At 31.7% G+C, this 20541-nt stretch overlaps 2 protein-coding genes across 4 annotated transcripts in view; one reads left to right on the top strand and one right to left on the bottom strand.

Annotated features, from left to right (window-relative positions):
- The window catches only part of LOC129217215 (unconventional prefoldin RPB5 interactor 1-like), a 49847-nt gene extending 44287 nt beyond the window's left edge, over nt 1–5560 (top strand). For all 3 annotated transcript variants that reach the window (XM_054851486.1, XM_054851487.1, XM_054851488.1), the window contains exon 13: nt 5391–5560. In XM_054851486.1, the coding sequence (XP_054707461.1) occupies nt 5391–5498 (108 nt within the window). In that variant the 3' untranslated portion in view covers nt 5499–5560. The remainder of the gene's footprint in view (nt 1–5390) is intronic.
- Nucleotides 5561–6862: 1302 nt separating this feature from the next.
- The window catches only part of LOC129235317 (ras GTPase-activating protein-binding protein 2-like), a 64002-nt gene continuing 50323 nt past the window's right edge, over nt 6863–20541 (bottom strand). The window contains exon 11 of the mRNA XM_054869052.1: nt 6863–9661. Within this exon, the coding sequence (XP_054725027.1) occupies nt 9440–9661 (222 nt within the window). The 3' untranslated portion in view covers nt 6863–9439. The remainder of the gene's footprint in view (nt 9662–20541) is intronic.

Genomic DNA, 20541 nt, shown 5'->3' with positions numbered 1-20541 from the left:
TTTATGCCCTTTCTGCAATAATAGATTCAACTAGGATCCGACTTTATAGTGCTCTGCAATTGATGTACGGAATTTGAGAAAACTACTAATTCAAGTAACAAAAAGCAGTTCTTCATAAAAAGCAAAAATTTTTCTATTGGACATTAAAATTAAATTTTTAGAAAGATAAAATCCATCTCATAGGATTGGCTTACAATCCCGAAATCCTGCGGGACTGGAAACTAATACCAGAGATGGGCGAATTCGTAAATCCGAATCCGAATTTGATTCACAGTACCTTAACTTGTCAATCCGAATACGAACACATTCGTATTCACAAATGTGAATCCGAATACGAAAATCGGATTCATACCTATGAATCCGAATCTATTCAGATTCAGACCTATGAATCCAAATCATTTCTGATTTACATCTGTGAATACGAATCCATTTGGATTCACTGAAAAATTCAATTCAAAAACCCAATATAAATAAATAAATGTCTTTCTGTACCTCGCTACAGGTCGAGTTTTCGGTGTTAGTGAATTTCTGAAGAAAAGTGACGTTATTGTTATGGGTCCAAAAATTTTAAAAGTGGAATTCTACCAAAGTAATGTAAATTGAAACTTGATTTGTTTATATAATTTTGCCATAGATAACTTATCTCAATTTCATAACTTTAAAATATAATGAATATACAGTGATTGATGTTACAAAGGACCAAATTTGATTGTAAAAATTTGTTGATGTTACAGATACTTGTACCGTTGAAAATGCAGATTCTCTCTGAAACGTTTCGTTAAAAGAAAAGATCAAATATATTATGATGGAAGAAAACGGTTTTTTATTCAATAATACAAACGTACATTTCAACACTCCATTTCCGGAAGGAAGCATCGATCACAAAGATAATTATTTACTAATAGTTCTACTAACCAAATTTCTCACAAAAAATAGAAAATGAGTAAAAGAAAGCTAGGTTGTATTTTGTATTTCGCATTTATTTTCAACTATCACAACCGTTGACTACTGCGAAAACATTCTTGTTTGTACCAAAAAATTCTATAATAGGGTAGAGGAACGACTCATATACTGCTTCCATTGGCCGCCATGACCAAGCACGGAGACCGGTTTGAGAGAGATTCCAGTGGCAAGAACGGTAGTTTCGTTATGAAACGTAATGAAATTCAAGTGGCGATAAATGTTTTTAAGTGTCAAATTGCTGATATTTTTCCTCAAATGCAATTTTAAATGGAAATAACGATGGAATCTGCTGGAAATTTTTGTCAAATAATTTGAGGTTAAACTGTATAAAAAGCTTTAATGAATGATGTATAAAAACATAATGCACTGACAGAATAGTGATTTTCAACAGATAAATTGAGAAATTTTTAATCAGTACTCAAGAACAACAAAAAACTCTGCATATTTTATTTAACAGATTATAAAATAGCGTTTAAATTGTTGGATCTTACTTCATAACAGGGTTGATAAAAATCGGGATTTTTAAAAATATATATATAAAAACTCGGATTGTTTTAATTTAAATCGGATTTTTCTGATTTAAATAGAATTTTTGAAATTTAAATTGATTTCAATCTAGTATTTGATACTAACAAGTTAAAATGCTCAAGTTAGATGTTAAATTAGATAATTCTTTTCCTATGTATAGTTAAAAATTCATAAAATCTAAGTTTGAGTAATTCAGAAATCACCAAAAAATAATTACATATCTGAGCTTCATAAAATCTTGCTACAATAAAAAGTCCCATATCCATATGGGTGTATTTCCCAGAAATTTTTAACAATCAAAATAAATAACACCTTTCTTTTTTCTAAGGAAAAAAAAAGGAAATAATATGGAAGTACATAAACTGAGAAAGAATAAAAATAGCGTAGAACATTGAATTATTCCCCCCCCCCCCTTTTTTTTGGAAAAATAACACCTGAAATAAAATGCACAAAGAAAAAAAGGAAACCATATGCTTCTTGTATTTTAAATCCACTATAATATTAAAATCTGTTCCGTCTGTCTGTCTATCTGAAGATCGATCTCCTCGAGAACCGCTGCGAATCGAGAGTCGAACGAGGTACCGGTCAATTCGAAATTTTCCAAAGAAAACAATAGAACCAATCTCGTAATTGTACGACTTTAATTAGCAGAGATATTAATTAAAATGTTAATTAACATAACGTTATTCAGGAATTTTTATTTCTTTCCTGTTGCCATTTTGCGTATGAGCAAATAAAATTCTAATAAATGTTTTAAAAGAGATTTTTTTGGCTGCTGTCCAAATCTTAAAACGTTTCCATCCAGAATTTCATTTCAAATTAGTTTAAAATTGGTTGCTCTATTCGGATATAGCCTTTATTTTATCGTCTGTCCTTTTTTTATTTTTTACATTCAACGTTCTTAACTCTTTTCCTCATATAAAAGTTGTTTCTTTAGCTATGTTTTTTGATTGTAGTGTAAGTTTATCATTCACTGGCCTCATATTTTGATACATTTAGGATGTGCGACTAATTATGTTTATTTTGTTGAACTTTTTCCCGTTACATGGGTGAGTTTTCGAATTGCAATAACTTTCTTTTTCTTTCCTGTTTCTATTTTTGAAATACAGTTTGTATTGTTAAAAGAACATGTTAAATTAAGATTGTTTGGATTTCTTTAAGTGAAACAGAGTTGAACAAAAAAATTGTTTTTAAGGATTTTAACTAAAGCTATCTTGGAATCTGATGACTTGGTATTTAATTAATGCTTATTGGTATTTATTTAGTCTTGGTGCTTTAGTTTCACATAATCAATCAAAATGTGTGTGTCATTTTATGTAAAAAGATGATCGTAATTGTACATAAATATTTCAGATATAGTCTATCAGATTTAATTCAGTTTAAAGTGACCAGAGATTATAGTTGATAATGCATATATTTTCATCTTTTGTGCTAATTGAAAATACTCATAATTAATCGTTGATAACTATGATTAACGTTAAAGAGAATTTTGACAAAAATATGCTCTACTGGTGTTTTACAAACCTTGCATTACGCGTATTAATTTACTCCTTAGCGCTTTAGAAACTGATGTCAGAGTAATACAAAAACATCAATTGGACATCTCTTTCATTTTTTAAGTAGCCCGTGCAACGCCGGGCACGCAGGCTAGTATTTTAATAAAACTCATCAAGGACTGAAAAGAAGACTTTTTTTTAGAATTCTTAGCTTATAAAACAAATGCATATTTTTTTTCCTCACTGTTTTGACTTACTGTAAGTTGAGGAGGATTGTATTGCATTTTTTAGTGAATAAGTAAATAGCTTAAATAGGGTGGTTCAAAAATACATGTAAAAAAAAAGTTTCTAATAGATAACAGGACACCCCTCAATATTTTTAGACTTGTGGATAGTAATATACCGGAAGAATTTTGACTTCTTATTTCAACTGAAAGAGAGTGCTCAACTCCCTCCCCCAAACATCGTAGGTATGGGGAGGGGCGTTAAAAATTACATTGAACTGAAATAACAATGCTACACATTATAATATACAAAAGTAATATGCACATATATACATTGCAAAAAAAAAAAAATTATTTACAAAAACACAGCTGGGGAAATTAAATGTTTCCAAATTTGTGACATTTTCCATGCTACGACTAATGTTAAATTGAGCACCTTCTTAAAATTTGAGTAAGAAACTAAAACTTTTACAGCATAATACTATTAGTAAGTCTGAAAAAAAAAAAAAAAGGGTGTGTCCTGGACTCTAACTAAAAAAAGTTTTTTGAACCACTCTAAGCTTAACTCTTAATAGGTAAGTATCCAAATTAATTTATTATTTTAAATTTCATTAAAAGGTAATCTCGTTTCATATATATATACTTGGCAAGTTTTTTCTTTTTTAATGTTAATTGCTCCTATGATTTTTTTTAAATATTTTTCTTCGCTTTCAATTACATTTATTTAATAACAATATGATTTTTTTTTGTTTCTTTTAGTAAGATTACTTATTATTCCGAGGAGAATTCTTTGAATTTGGAATGCGAACCTTTTCAGAAATTGCGATTTTTGCTTAGATCAGCACTAAGTGGTGACTTTTTCAAGCCTGTGAGTGACCGATGCTATTTCCCTAGAGAGAGCCTCTCATAAATCTATTCGAGCTTTATGTTTAAAATGTGATGCGAATTTCCCTCAAAAACTAAAGAAGTTCAGGTGAACATTTTGAATACTTCGAATTTAATATGCCATTTACAGCGATACCACTCCACTCATATTGTGGAAAAATTCAAAGCTAGTCTTATAGCTGCTAGAGAAAAATTCGTTATCACGAACCCCCTAGGGAAGTCCCTAACTTGGGAAAATGAACATTTTTTTTTGTTTTATTTTTAAAGGGACAAATCTACACACTTATACCTTGTCTTGAAGGGACGTAGTAAGGCACATCCTGAAAATAGAATACTTCGTTCGAATGATTAATATGCTACTATGGGTAAAAGTTCAAAACTGTCCCAAGTATGAAAAATTGTACGAAAAATTAGCGAAAATTTTTAGTGTTCATGATCATAAAATAATGATTTTTAACTTTTTATGAACTTCTAAAACCTGGGTCCAGTAGTATTCGACTTGGGGCTCCAAATAGTAGGAAGTTCATTTTCTGGTCAATTACTTAGTTTGACGCCAATAAATATACATTTAAAAACTCGCTAACACCCAAAACTCGAACTGTAGCGAGGTACAAAGAGACATTTGTTTATTTATATTGGCCTTTTAAATTGAATTTTTCAGTGAATCCAAGTGTGAAAATGGATTCGTATTCATAGATGTGAATCAGAAATGATTTGGATTCATAGGTCTGAATCCGAATAGATTCGGATTCACAGGTATGAATCCGAATTTCGTTTCGGATTCACATTAGCAAACATGAATCTATTTGAATTCACACTTGTGAATACGAATGTATTTGTATTCGGATTGACACAAGGTGCTGTGAATCAAATTCGGATTTACGAATACGAATCTGTCCATCTCTGACTAATACCCATAAAAATATTGTCTTAATGATGCCTAATACCAAAGGCATTAGGCGTCATTAAGACAATATTTTAAACAATAGTTGCAATGCTCTCTCCTAATTTTCTGGAATAGTCAAAATTTGCCAAAAAAAGTTTTGGGAGGTCACAGTGACCTCTCATCGAGGGACTCGTTCCTCTGTATGTACCTATTTCAGAGAGTAATAAATGTGGGACTATGATCATACTTGATATTTTATTAGGTGTGAAAATTTGGTGAACTCTACTTCTTAAAATATCAATATTCTATTACTCTTTTGGAAGTAATCGCTTAATACTAATGTACTTGATTGTGATTTAAAACAAACTACTTTTTAGTTCATCATAATGTATTGTTTACACATTTTAGGCATTTACTGGTGAAGTGATAGAACGTTCCAGCCCGGTAAAGATAACTGAGAGTAAGTCAAGACCCAGTTCTCATTTCAAAAACTCTCGCAAGAATCGGAAACATTAAAGGAAGCCATAAATCATTTGATTATATTTTTTGAAAATAAAAATTTAACTTTTTATAACTGATTTTTGCTTTTTTTCGATTTTTCAAAGGTATGGAATTCATAATACAATTTATAAACATGGTCATTAATTAGTTGAAGATGCATAGTAAGAGTGAAACGCAAATGAGTCATAACAAGTGGCAACAGTAGGAGTTAGATTGGGATTTTCAGTAGCACATTGTAGTTAATTCAATTGCAGTTTCTCAAGGGATTTAAAGTTCATTCTTTTCTGTAATTACATTTTGTCGTTTCAGAGCAACAGTAAGATAACTAAGTGTTATTTCTGGGATTAGATATCTTACTGATGCTTTGAGGCGACGATTTCATAAGTTGATTTTGCTACTTTCATTTTATATTTAGCGTTCAGAGGCTTTTTAAAAATGAGTGATGGATCGAAATGGCTAAAGTGGTTCTACATATATAAAAATAAAAGAATCATGCTAAATTAAAAACTGAACAAGATAAGTTTAAAATTGTGTCAAGCAATAAATCTATTTTTAAAATAAGCATATTAGTGAGGAAATTTATTCAGAAATATTTTTTTATACCATTGTACCAATCTGCTCTGAAAGACTGCAGAATGAATTTTCCAGTGCTAAATTGGACAAACTTGTGCTCAATAGCTCTGTTTTGTCCTAAATAATGCAGTATGTCCAGTTTATTTTTCAATTTTTACAGATTAGGCATAACATTGAACACTTTTGAGTAAGTTCACTTGCAGACATTGCAAAATGTTAGTCTTTGGGTGCTATGCAAAAGCACATACCTTTATAATACTTGCGCTCTCATTTAGGCAATATGGTGCTTAGTTAACTTCATCAGTTAAACAAGGGTGTATTTGAAGGGTCCTAATTGTAAATAAGGACACATCAGCATATACAGTGGGCTCTCTGTTTAATGACTTTTAAGGGACCACAAAAGTTCGTCCTTAAGTAAAAAGTGTCATTAAATAGAATGCATTTAACACTATAGTGGACCATCTGGGGCCATGAAAAGCCGTCTTTTAATAGAGAAAGTTGTTAAATAGAGCGTCGTTAAACAGAGAGCCTACTGTATTTTCAAAGTTAAATTTAGAATATTCTTATATTTAGTAAGGACCCCAACATTTACGGAGTTTTAAATCTTGGCAATTAATGTCTTTGATCATCTTTTCCAACTAGAGGAATTTTTACGATTTTTGTGAAATACAAAGCAATACTATCTTGTAAAAAAAAAGGTTTGCATTTTAGGGATTTTTTTTTTTTTTTTTTTTAAATCAAAGCGGGATTTGGTATGTTTTTCCCAAAGGCAGAAGAAATTATGTGATAAGAAATAACACATAAGAGAAATCACTATTTTTTTTTATTTTGAATGAACAGATTGATGAATGCTGCCACACAAGTATTTGGGAAGGGATAAGTTCTTTTAGGGAAAGGCAGAATTCATTCTTTAAAACAATTTTACTGACAAACAAACAGAAAATAAGATTACACACTTTGGCAATTATGTAAACTATTTTTGTAAGAAAAAAAAACAGAACAAATTCTTCTTAACTTGCTTTTCATTAAAAAAGCAAAGAATATAAATGGTATACTTAAATTAAAAGCTCAAAAATAAATCAAATTTATAAGTATACTTTTTAGATTTTTAACTTTTAATAAAATAGAAAAAACAATATATCCATTTTGGTGCCAGCTACTATCAACCATTTCAATTCCTTTTTCAGTTAAAAATATAAATATACTAAATAAATAAATTTACATTTATATTTAACAATAGAAGAATTTTTTAATTTTCTTTCCAGAGAAAAAGATGCAAATTATCACATATAAAAACAAATGTTAAAAAGATAAACCAAAAATTAGTATTACAAACTTCTATTTACATTTTTACACTCAGAAAAGCAAAGTTTCATACACTGCTTTTGAATTTAATACTAGAATCAAACAAACACAAGGTTAGCTACTTTGCTTCCAATTTAACATTCATAAAGATTAATTGTAATCACAATGCTAACAAATTTGAATGCCAAGCATAACATTGAGAATTAAAACAAATTCTTTTTTTAAAAGAAGAAAAACTTTTAAATTTTCTATACAGTTCACTTGTAATGTTTGGCATACAAATAATGTACACACATACTAAGAACGGCACTATTGGTGTTTTAAAAATATTGATGAAAATTATCTGATGCCATTTCAATAAAGTGCCATCTTTATTTTTCTTGAAAACAAAAGTAAAAAAATATCTTTTTTTCGTAAGCACAAGTGATTTGGTATGAAATAATGCTTAGCATCAACTTGCCCATTTTAAAGCTTTAATTACATTGATGCATCTAGTTAAACGTCAACTACTTTTAATTTCACACTTGTAATGAAAAACACTATTCAAAAACTCATTTAAATAAATAGGTAGGGACTAGACTTTTTCTTTTATATGTAAAATGGCTATAAAATGTGCTTACACAACCTACAAGATGATCACACACCAAAACAATGAACACAAATGAATGATGAATTTGTAACAGTTTATACCAATTGTAAAATATAGAAGGCCAGATACCTTGTGGAAACTACGAAAGATCAATTTAAAGTTCAAAACTTTGAACACTACATGTGAAATATGGATGTATGGAAATAATTTCAATAAAATTTAAAAAAAGGATGCATATTCAATATGAGTCGATATTGCTAAAACAATGAACTAGAATATCTGGCGTTTTATAACTTACCATTTTTGTTAAATAAAAAGTTCAAATTGATATGAAAAAGCATACAACAAAACAACATAAATCTAAAACTGCATCACCTTTACAAGAACAATACGTAAAAGGAGTGAACCATTAAACACTTAAGTACAGTTAACAGAAAATGCTCTTACATATTTTTGAAGACATTTAATTTTCTCATAGATTTCATATTGGTTTGAATTTTCTATGGTACTTACATGAATAATATAGTATCCAGAACAACTTAATATTAATGTTACCAAAACAACTTTTAAAATCATTAGCACTTAAAGCAATGCAAAACTGCTACCAAAAGGTTTAAAATTTGTTCAAATTTTATAGATTCTTAATTTATTGAAAAAAAGTTTAATTTTTATGAAATCAAAAAGATTATAATTTTATGTAAATTTTAAATAAAAGACAAAATTAAAGCATTATAGAATTATTGGTATCAGAAACCAATTGATTTTTTTTCAAGCTTTTGTGAGGTAGTAAAACGATTACAACTTTTGGCATTTGAAATTCACTTGATTTCTTAAATTATGTTTTTTGCTTGAATTTCAGAGGCTTAGAGGCAAGCTATTCTTTTTAAGTAGCAGCTTTAATGTTTACACAATATGAATATCTTACAAAGATGAGATCACTGTGAGCACCAGTTTTTAATGTCCGTTAAATCACAATTGTACCAATGGACAATTTCTTCAAAATATTATCACAAATGGTTTCTTCCTGTGATTTTAGTACAAAAGACGAACTAGTAAAAGAAAGTTAATGATGCCGGCTAAGTCCCCTCGTGGCACCCACAAAGCTCTAAGAGAAACATGCTTCACGCATATTAACATACCATTTTGGATTTACTGGTATCTAAATACAAGTTAGTATCAAGATGCACTCAAACATTAGTTTGGCAACTTGTGGAGGCTGGATTTTTCTTGAAGCAGAAATTAAAAGGTTTATAAAGTCACACTCGTAAAGCAAACGGAAATTCTTAAAGCACTTGCCTATTTACATTTTCATTCACATGTTGCTCTTATTTCAATCAAGTCCAGCAAATGAAATTGAACTTGATATAACAAAAATGAAACAAGATGACTGGCGAGCATGTTCTATCCAGGCACCAGAAGTCCGACATGTTATCAGTAAAGACCATACATCGTATAAACTAATAATGACCGAAGATATCCGGTTGTTATATTAACGCCGAGGAGGGTAACTACCACGCATGCCACCCCTGTTGTCTCCTCTTCCAGTACCTTGGGACATGATACCACCACGAGAACCTCGGCCACCAACACCAACGCGAGGTGATGGGCCACCCCTCGGAGGGCCAACCCTGTTATCTCCAGACATCATTCTGTTATCCTTCGGCCTTTTCTTTTCCTCCACATTCAACCGATGCTCATTGAAGAAGATTGGCTGTAAAATTGAAATGACAGGTCACATTGGATGAGAAGGAAACCAAGTCATAATAGTATTAAAGCCAGATACTTAGCATTAAAAATGTTGAAATACGAGTGCCAATTAACACAAATAAAAACCATTAAGTCTTGTAATACTACAAATACTCAAACTATAATGGTGTACCGACCAGTTTATTATGTAATTTATGGAAGAATTTCAACAAACAAAACACTGCTCTCTAAATAAAACAGCTTTTCCTTTAAATTGATAATACCATCTTAAGAAACCATACCTAGGAAAAAAAAAACAATAATTAAATGAACACCCTCACATACTGACTAGTAATATTTTGAAACAGACAACACCAAATTTATTTTCAGTGTTCTAGAAAATTGATAAGTCACACACAGGTATGTAATGAAAAATGGTTTGGCCGAATGCTCAACTCATAGAAATTTAAAGTTTTTTTTTAAAATTTTAAATTAATCACAACCTCAGAAGGTTTACAGCAATCAGTTCTTTATTCAAGATCATATGAGTGCAGACCTATGGCTAGGAATGAACGCTAGGTTGGGCACCAGATTTTAAAGGAAAGGCAAGACAAAAAAAGATCAGCAACAATTGAGGGAACCAAAAAGGTTTTTTGATCATCCTTTATTGTAAACAGTTGGGAATGAGCTGTAAATTTCATCTATTAGTAGACTCACAATGCATAATAGTTATATAGTTTTTTGTGAAAGTATTACTTGTATTCACAAACATATGAGCATTTTTCCAAAAAATTAAAATTTTGTTCCCATGCTTTTCGCTCATAACACGCAGTTTTCTCTCCTGCTTTACTAAATTTTCAGAAAAATTGGCAGCATACAAGAGAACCATTATACTGAAATTCGAAATAAAAAATTTGAAGAAATATGAACATTTAATACTATTAATTCTACACTGCATATGCTCATTAGATGGCAATTTATTATAAGATTTGGCAACTTATAAAACTACTTCCAGTTAAATATTATAAGCTGCATTTCAATTGTTCTCAGATAGGTGATTAAGCATAATTGTATGATCAATGTGAAATGAATTTTCACTTATAAATATCAAATAATGTTCACTTCTTTTCCAGAGCTGCAACACTTATATATATATAAAAAAAGCAATGAGTAATATTTAATGATTTAAGAAGTTATTTTATTATTGAAATCTAAGGGTCTGACTTATTACATCATACCTGCCAACCTCCGAGAAAAAAATCCGGAAGATTTTAACGCAAAATTAAATCAAACAGGGCATCTACCCTCTTTACATTTAACAACATGAAATTAGTTATGAACTTCATATCAATTGAAAATATTTTTGTTTGGAAAAAATTACATGTATTGCTTTCTTAAAAATATTTGAAACAACATTGACTCATTTAAAAAACAGAACGAAGCAAAAACAGCACGAATTGAGCGAACGAGAAAATGATAAAAGACACCGAAATTGTTCCCTTAGTTGCCCGCCTTGATGCTCACTTCGATTGGATTCCGATGAAGTCATGCGCTGTATCACTAAGTGACATCATAATCCTGCCTCACGCCTTCTCGTGCGATTTTCCTACAGCAACCTCTCCTTCGCTACTTAGCCTAAAACGCGGTGCCGCATTTTGCAAAAGTATCGTTAAAGCTGAAATTGGCGATACAATTCTTTCCCTACAAAACATAAAGAGTCTGGAAGATTTTGCTCATAACCGGAAAAGGACATGAAAATCCATAAAACTTATGGAAAAGTTGGCAGCCATGTTACATTAATGTTCCCACTAGGTAGTTTTTGAAAGGCCCAGCTCCCTGTCCTTTTTCATTTCATTTGTCCAGCGATCGGCCATAAAAATATCCATGTATTGTCATTGTCCCCAGAATTTCACCCTGAAAATGACGCCATAAATAAAAGAAGCAAACACCTAGGCAAAGAGAGTGGATGAGATTCTCAGCATTCAGACACGCTTATCACACTTCAAAAGAATGTTCTTCCTGGGGGGTTTAAAAGGGTGTGTAGAAGCAGTCCCGTCATCTGCAAGGAGGGAGGGATTATTTCATTCAAGCCTTGTTTCTTCTGAGAATCAACAATGCGAGAAGGAGGGTTTTGAATACTTCATAGTATTTTCTACTTTAGGATCAAGGGTGCCTGTTCCAGGAAACAGGGATCTCGCTAAGGATTTCAAATTGTTCGCTAGTAAATTAGCCAAATTTTTAAAGTGTTAGCCAAATTTCCAAAGTCTTAGTTCAAGACTTACTTTTACTCATTTTAATGTATTTTTGTCTGCAGAAATATTTAATCAGAGTGAAGTATAATTTAATTTTTGACAATTTTTCGAGGATAAGGACGAGTATATCCAGGAATTTGTCCATTTTTAGGAATTTAGTGAGAAAAAAAATGCAAATTAAGTACAGTTTTTCCACAAATCATATGTAATTTTTCAAAGGAAAAATGGCTAAAAACAACATATTTATCATTCTTAAAAATATTTGAGAGTAGAAAAAAAAGCTTTTAATAAAGTAAAGTAAAGCACCTTTTAGTAAAGTAAAGCATTCCTATCTTACTCTGATGTTTCAGACATCGAACACAATGAAACTAACGCGCCATTAAACAAAGCATCCGCCAACAATTTCTACTCAGTAGCAAAGCTGCGCACTCGATATCCGATCAGCGAGAGGCAAACGTCATCCTTCCACCGATCCGATTCTAACGCGCGTGCGTGCACCTCATTCTGCTTGGAGTGGTCTGAGGATAAAACAACTTTCAGTGATTGCTAGTCTGGGAGTTTTGTGAAAGGTTCATTTTTAGGGGTCGGAATTTTGCGAAGGGTCCGTTTTTAGGGGTCAAATTTTGTGAATGGACCTAATTTTTATATAGATTGACATTTGAAGGGAGATTTTTTTTCTTCTGTATATTTTGGAGAAATTTCTGTTCGTCAATAAATTCGCCAACTTTGAATATTTTCCGCCGAATTTACGATTTTATCGCATTGGCGAATGCTTAACGCGGTCCCTGGGAAATATAGAAGGGGCACTTGTTGGAAAAAGTCAGAGTGTGAACACTAACAACACGTGCTCTTTGTCAAAAGTAAATTAAAAGAGTTGGGGAGAAAAAGAATAAGATGCTTGTAGAAAAAATATGATTAATGATGTTTCAGGCTGTTCTTTTTCTTTTTTTACTGAAAACTAGAGCAGAAGCAGGGCTTGTTTGCTCTTGAAAAACCTTGAAAAGGGACAAGGGAAAAAGTTCATTTTCAAGTAGTGATGTAAAATACCCGGGTATTTATTTTTAGGGGTAAATACCCAGGGTATATACCCAGGTAAATACCCAAAATGGGTAAATACCCGGGTATTTATTTCAAAAATTTATATTCAAATAAAATACTTTTCTGTATACAACCAACAATATACAAAACAATAAATTTTTGCCCAAAAATTGTATTTTGATCACATATTTAAAGAATTATTGTGTGAAACAGCTTAGCAATCTAATATGATATTCACATTAAATGTGTTGGATATGCCTGATCAATGTCAATAGCCAAATTTCAGACATAAAAAGCCATTCTACAAAAAGTAAAAAGATTAACTGGTTACAAAAAAAAGCAAACATCAATTTTTTAAGGTCCTAGACTTTTATAACGCAGTAATATGTCCCTGCATGACATCAAAATGTAACGAAATGTCGCTCAATTTATTATTACTATTTATTTACCTATATCTAATGCAGAAATTTCCTCCAAACTTAGTTCAATTGTTCAGGTGTATTCTGTATCACACACACACATATATATACACACATAATATACATAAACATTTAAAATTTGTAATCTTTTATTTTAGGATTTATGTTTAAAAAAGAAAATAGTCACTTTTTAATACCACCTAAAATTTTTTGCAAAATGCGCAATTATTAAGGGATTTACCCTGCCTTCGGAAAAATACCCAAAAAAATATTTACCATCCCACCCTACAGGGGAGCAAATGCAAATGAGCAAGGCAACAGAAAAGAATATTTTGCTTTTTTTTGCTTATTAATGTGAAAACTGTTTCTATATTTTCCATGTTATCACTTAAATATCAATAAAATAAATAACACGATAGTCTTAATAACTTCTCAGTTTATTCTTCCAAACATCCCTCATGCTTCTTTTTTTTTCATTTTGGATATGACTAACCTAGATTGTGATTTTGAAATCCTGAAGTTCATAATGAATTGCTTATACTTCTCCAATTATGACATTGAAAAGAAAGATTCTTTGGTTCACCATATGTTTCTTTCATGATTTCATCAAGTCTTTCAATAAAAAAATATTATAAACTGTGTAATACATATATGTATCTATCAGTTTTACCAATTATATCACATTTAGATTTTTAAAAAAAATCCCATTCACTTTTTTTTGCAATTTTTGTAAAATACCCAGTTTTTGGGTATTTACCCAGGCCTTGGGTAAATACACAAAAAATATTTACCTACCCGTTGGGTATTTACTCGATCCACATCACTATTTTCAAGTGATTGAAAAAAATTTGAAAGCTGATCTAGAGCATGAATTCCTTTGGCATTCGTCGAGTTGTGCACATTAAAAAAAAACATTTCATCAATGCCATTTTCTTAATATGTGTCGATATATTTAACATATGCATCGCGAAAAATCTTTCACCGCCCTTGACATGTCAATCCTTTTGCATCTTGTAAACATTTTGATATTTTTGACAGTCGGAAATTATTTTAACGCATGCTCAACATTAGCTTATTTTATGTTTTATTTCAAAAAAATACTTTACTTTTGAAGCCATGCCAACATTGATCTTGCATTTCGCAGGAACTCGCTTCTCATCGTTGAGATTTCAATCCTTTTGCATCTTGTAAATATTTTTAATATATTTGCCAACCGGAAGTTGTTTTAACACATGCTACCCAAGATTAGCTTATATTATGTTTTATTTCAATAAATTATAAAACTATTTTTGGGAAACATGCGAACATAAAACACGTGCTTCGCGAAAAATTACTTCCAGTGTTTGAGATTTCAGTCCGTTGCATCTTGTAAATATTTAAATTATTTTAGCAATTGGGGTGTGTTTTAAACACGTGCGACCGGAATTAGCTTATTTTATTTTTCATTTTAAATACTACTAGTGGTTTTTATGCCGGGCTGATGAGTGCTAATAAGCACGAAACTGCAGTCCTCGGCTGGAATTGACTGAGCTGGCAGTGTATTTCATGTACTACTAGTGGTACCCGCACGGCTTTGCCCATAAAAGAAAAATTAAAAGGTTCGCCTGTATATTAATAAATAATGTATGGTGAATTTTCTTGCCAATTGGCTTGTACCCATGTTACAGTTCTACATCATGATAATCTAGTATCTCGCCAATTGGCTTGTGTCTACGTTATGATAATTTCGTAATTTACTTGTCCATCTTATAATAATTTTGTTCTTAAAATTGGAATAGAAAAAATCCACGTCGAATTTTCAAAAAATTGCCTCGAGGTGCACTTCCCATGCTACAAACTAACTTTGTGCCAAATTTCATGAAAATCGGCCGAACGGTCTAGGCGCTATGCGCGTCACAGAGATCCAGACAGAGAGACTTTCAGCTTTATTATTAGTAAAGAAAAATTATTTTTGCATTTATTCTTGTCTATTAATAATTGCAAATAGGATTTTAATCAATATTTGCTAATTGATAATCATTGATTTTTTGCAAAAGTATTAAATTTAAGGAAATGAGCACATAGTATTTTCATTGAATGTTTGTGTTTGAAATATTTATAAAATATCATCTTGATTAATTTACATCACCTTGACTAAAATACTTCATGGTATAATGCAAAATACTAGGAAGTTTTTTTGGTAGGAATTAAATACTGTAATTAAATACTGTTCTCACACTGCAATTCAAAGGATTTTGAAATGCCTTGAGTGTTTACTCTTATGGAATAGATAGTGAAAATTGCAACTCAAAAGGAAGTTGAAAAACTAAGCCCCTAAAGCCAAATTTCAGCATTGGCTAAATGTTCTTTAGGAGTGGGGAAAAAAATGCTGGCATTGAGGGGGGGGGGGGAGGGGAGAGGGGGGGGGTCAAGCAAATCCTGTTCTAAAATCAAGTGCCTTTTCTAGATAAATCACAATATTTAATTCTGAAGTCAGAGCTGGCCATTGGGGAAGGGGGGGGGGGGGAGGATCATGGTGCAGCCCACACTTTGACTTTTTGCAAGATATTTTAAATTGTTATCTTTTTTTTTTTGGGGGGGGGGGGGGTTTAGCACTTCAAGAGGGCACATCATTGCTCTTTAGTGGGGGGGGGGGGGGGGGCACCGCGTTGAAATGCACCTTTTTATAAAAAAAACTGCCCCTGGATCATTCCACGTCAAATCAACCACAAAAATGGGATTTTAACACCCACTGTCTTAGAATTTGATCAAACTTTGTATACTTCATCCCTTTATGGTTACAAGCAACTCTCTAATTTTTTTTTCTTTCAGTATCAATGCGTTTTGATTTTATAGCCTTTTGGAATTTGGCGATTTTACATTTTATGTCATTTTCGAGACATTCAAACTGAGATGATGTTGTTTACGAAAAAAAATTATTTCTTGGTAGCTAATGCTATAATCTTTTTGAAAATTTTTACACAAAATAGAAAGACTTTGAACATGTTGATAAAAAATATCTTTAACATCTTAGTTTGCACAAAATTTTTTTAAAAAATTAGAAAATTGAAAAATTTGAATTTTTTTTTTAAAAAAGGTGTTGGCAAAAATCTGAATTTCAACAAGAGGGTCAGTTTTAAAAATGATTTTTTAAAAAAATGATCATGAATATGTACTCTAACTTATCCAATGAAAAACATTAGGGGACTTTACGGGATTCTGTCCCCCCCCCCCCTCTTTACATTCTGGAAAAAAAGCGTAAAACATAATACAATCTCTTTCATATTCTTAAAAACAGAATTGTCAACAGTCATGATAAAAATTGAAATATACAGTGTGTTGAATATAAAACTCAAATATTAAAAAAAAAAAAATACATTTAATTTTCTATTTTATTTGAAATAGTTTAAAATAAGTCAAATCAACCGCAAAAATGAGATTTTAACACCTACCATCTCGGATTTTGATGAAACTTAGTAAGTATATTTCCTTATTTTGTGGTTAAAAGCAACCCCTTAGTTTCTTTTGTTTCAATCTCAATGTAATTTAAATTTGTAGACTTTTGAAATTTTTCAATTTTGAATTTTTTTTTTGTCATTTTCAAAGACACTTAACTGAGCTGTTGTTAATGAGAAAAAATGTTTTTCAGCAACTAATATTACCTTCTTGAAAATTTTCATAAAAAATGGTAAGACTTTGAATATTTTTATAAAAAATATTATAATCTTAATTTATACTAAACATTTTTAAAAAATCAAAGTTAAACATTTTGATTTTTTGAGCAATCACGATTGCTTATTGTTCTCATTTGACTGTTTTGATGTCCTATCTTTTTATTTTCCCACCGCCACCCTCCGCACCCTGTCACCGTCGACCGGCTCCTCACGATGCTGCTCCTATAGCGAAAGCCGTCTCCAGGTTGCATCCATGTCCTACACCAGGGTGGCGACAGGAACTGTGAAAAAAAGTTCCCTGACTTTTCCCTGATTAAGTTCACCAAACTTCCCTGATTTACGTTACCAATGATAATTGTTTTCTTTCTTTGCTCTACTTGAAATCCATTGTATGTTTGTATAAAATGCAGTATTTTAAACGTTTTAAGTTGTGTAAAGTTGTTGAACTAAAGATATATTTTAAAAAAATGCTACTTTTTTAATAAAATGGTTAAAAAAAGTATCAAGTCAATTTTTTTTGGGGGGGGGGGAGGGGGTGGAACAAAACCTACAAAACAGTACATTAAATTTTTCTACATGGAAAGATTATAGGAAATTTAAAAAAAAAATACTTTACTTCCAGAAACCACTTAGCATAAGAATTTTAAGAAACTATTAAAATTATTCTTAAAAACATATGTGTATTTATGATAGAACTAAAAAGTAATTGAAAATATTTTGAACTAAGTTTTCAAACAGTATAATAATTGTTGCAAGAATAACAAGTAATAGTGAAAGAATAGAAGTAATATAGTCATTCTTAAATAACTAATTGACATATTTATGCAAAACAGATGAAACCATTTGACATCCATTCAGAGGGAGCTCTTCTCTAATTAAAGAACATAGATTTTAATGAATGAACACAGCATTTTAACAATGAAAAAATAAAGATATTTACTTAATCACACAAGTTAACTCTATTTCAAATGATTTCAGTATGTAACGAAAAAAAATCTTAGATTGCTTTGGTAACAAACAACTTTGAATGCAAGAAAAAAAAAGCAATTAGTTAATATCAAAATATATAAAAGAATACAACTTGGTTATAAAATTAAAAAATTACTTAAGTCTGAAGAAAAGAAAACCTTTATAATCTGCGGTGACAACAAATAGTATAACGGCAAAAAACAAAGTTTTTTAATTGAAAGTTCTATTTTAGCAATTAAATTAAAAACCCAAAGAAGTAATAACTTAAGCTTTTATAGTATTAATTCAAAAATCACCAAAGATTTCTTTTTGAAATCGTGATTATAGTACTTAATTACTTCGAGTCGATGGAATAACGGCAACGGAGCTAAGGCATTAATGAAGGCTTCCTCTTTGCCTGTATGGTTGTTTAGTTTACGTAGCATTGAAAGCGTAAAAGGAAATTTCAAGCTAGGTAAAATAAACAACCTAACAGACACAGAAGCAATCTTAAGAAGTTCATCCTGTGGTAACGTTAAAGTAAGATTCAATACTTTAACGTTGAGGAAAAAAGATGCACAAATATGCGACAGTGTATAATCGCACCTCATTCATTTTACTTTTTTTGAACAGATAATTGGCGGAAAATGCATAGGGAATTAAGGTACTTAATTTTGTAAAGCAAAAAAAAAAAAAAAAATTTCTTCATAAAATCAATTTTCCCTGATTTTTTGTTATTTTGTCAAAATTCCCTGATATTTCCCTGATAAATAAAGTTTCCTGACTTTTCCCTGATCTCCCTGATTTCCCTGATCTGTCGCCACCCTGTACACACACGCGCATACATACCCAGCTACACACACACACGCATGCACGCACATACACACAAACACACACACACAACTACCCACACATTCATACCTGCACACTGACACAAACACATATGCCTACACACGTTCATATACACAACTACCCACACTTATGCCATCACACAGACAACACACATGCCCACATACACCTACACACACATACACATACCCCTACACAAACCCCCACACACAAACACACACACCCCACACACAAACACACACGCCTACATACACACACTTGTGATTGCGAAAAACATAATTTGAATTCAAGATGTCAAAATTCAAATTAATTTTTTGAGCAATCACGATTGCTTATTGTTCTCATTTGACTGTTTTGATGTCCTATCTTTTTATTTTCCCACCGCCACCCTCCGCACCCTGTCACCGTCGACCGGCTCCTCACGATGCTGCTCCTCTAGCGAAAGCCGTCTCCAGGTTGCATCCATATCCTACACACACGCGCATACATACGCAGCTACACACACACACAAACACATACACACAGGCATACAACTACCCACACATTTATGCCTGCACACAAACACACATGCCTACACACACATACACATACCCCTACACACAAACACACATACCCCCACACACAAACACACACGCGTACATACACACACTTGTGATTGCGAAAAACATAATTTGAATTCAAGATGTCAAAATTCAAATTATTATTTTTTCTTTTTTACTTTCTTCTATATCTAATACATAGAAGAAAGTATTGGATTCGTGCAAATTTTCGAATTTCGAATTTTGACGGATTCGAACGTTTTGAGGTGTGCCGATTCCATTTCGACAATTTTTGGAAAATGTCTGTGTGTGTGTATGTGTGTGTCACGTCTGTGTGTGACCAGTTTTTTGTGGCCGCTCTACAGCAAAAAACTACCGCATGAAATTGAACGAAATTTGGTACACATATGTGCCCCTATGTGAACTTGTGCCCATTGGTTTTTGGCGCGAATTCCTCCAAGGGGGGTGGAGCAATGGGACGTTTTTAGAGTTACGCGTGCTTGCTATTCCTCAGGAAGTAACTGGCGGAATCAAACAAAATTTGGTCCATATGTTGCCCTTAACAGGAGCAGGTGCTGATTCAATTTTGGTGTCAATAGCTCAAACAGGGGGTTGAGTTATAGAACGTTTTTTGTCGTCGATTGTGACTGCTGTATCTCAAGAAATAACGAACGGAATCAAACAAAAATTTTTTGACAAGTAGCCCTTAGTGGGTATAAGAGCTGATTTTATTTTGGTGTCAACAGCTAAAAAGGGGGGTAGCGCAATCACCCGTTCTTTTTTTCTACTGTGAGTGCCCTATCTCAAGAAGTAATGCTACGTTCTGGTGGAAATTTGGAATATATGTGAATCCATACATAAACAGGCTTTGGTTCAATTTTGACTCCAATCGCTCCAAGAGGTGTTGATTTTTTTTTTGCGAATAAAAATAGCTTTATTAATGCAACAATAAGAAAGATAAATCGTAATAGATTGTCGTCTGCGTATTTCTCGTGATTTTAATTGTATGGAAATGATCGGAAATATTATCTCAATGATTTAAAATTTTTAACGGTTGCCATCTTATGTTTGCTAATAAAGGCTTTTAAAGTAACTTTCAATTTTCGCTCTTTGTTTTGTTTTTACAATAATTCAGACATTGGGATGGTCGTCAAGTTTTTGCATGTGTAATTTTGTTTTTGGTAGGAATATTGCTTCCTCGTCAAGC

Source organism: Uloborus diversus, chromosome 2 (assembly GCF_026930045.1).
Source record: "Uloborus diversus isolate 005 chromosome 2, Udiv.v.3.1, whole genome shotgun sequence".
Taxonomy (NCBI): domain Eukaryota; kingdom Metazoa; phylum Arthropoda; class Arachnida; order Araneae; family Uloboridae; genus Uloborus; species Uloborus diversus.
The sequence above is the reverse complement of the archived record's forward strand: the minus strand, read 5'-3'. Positions and strand labels throughout refer to the sequence as shown.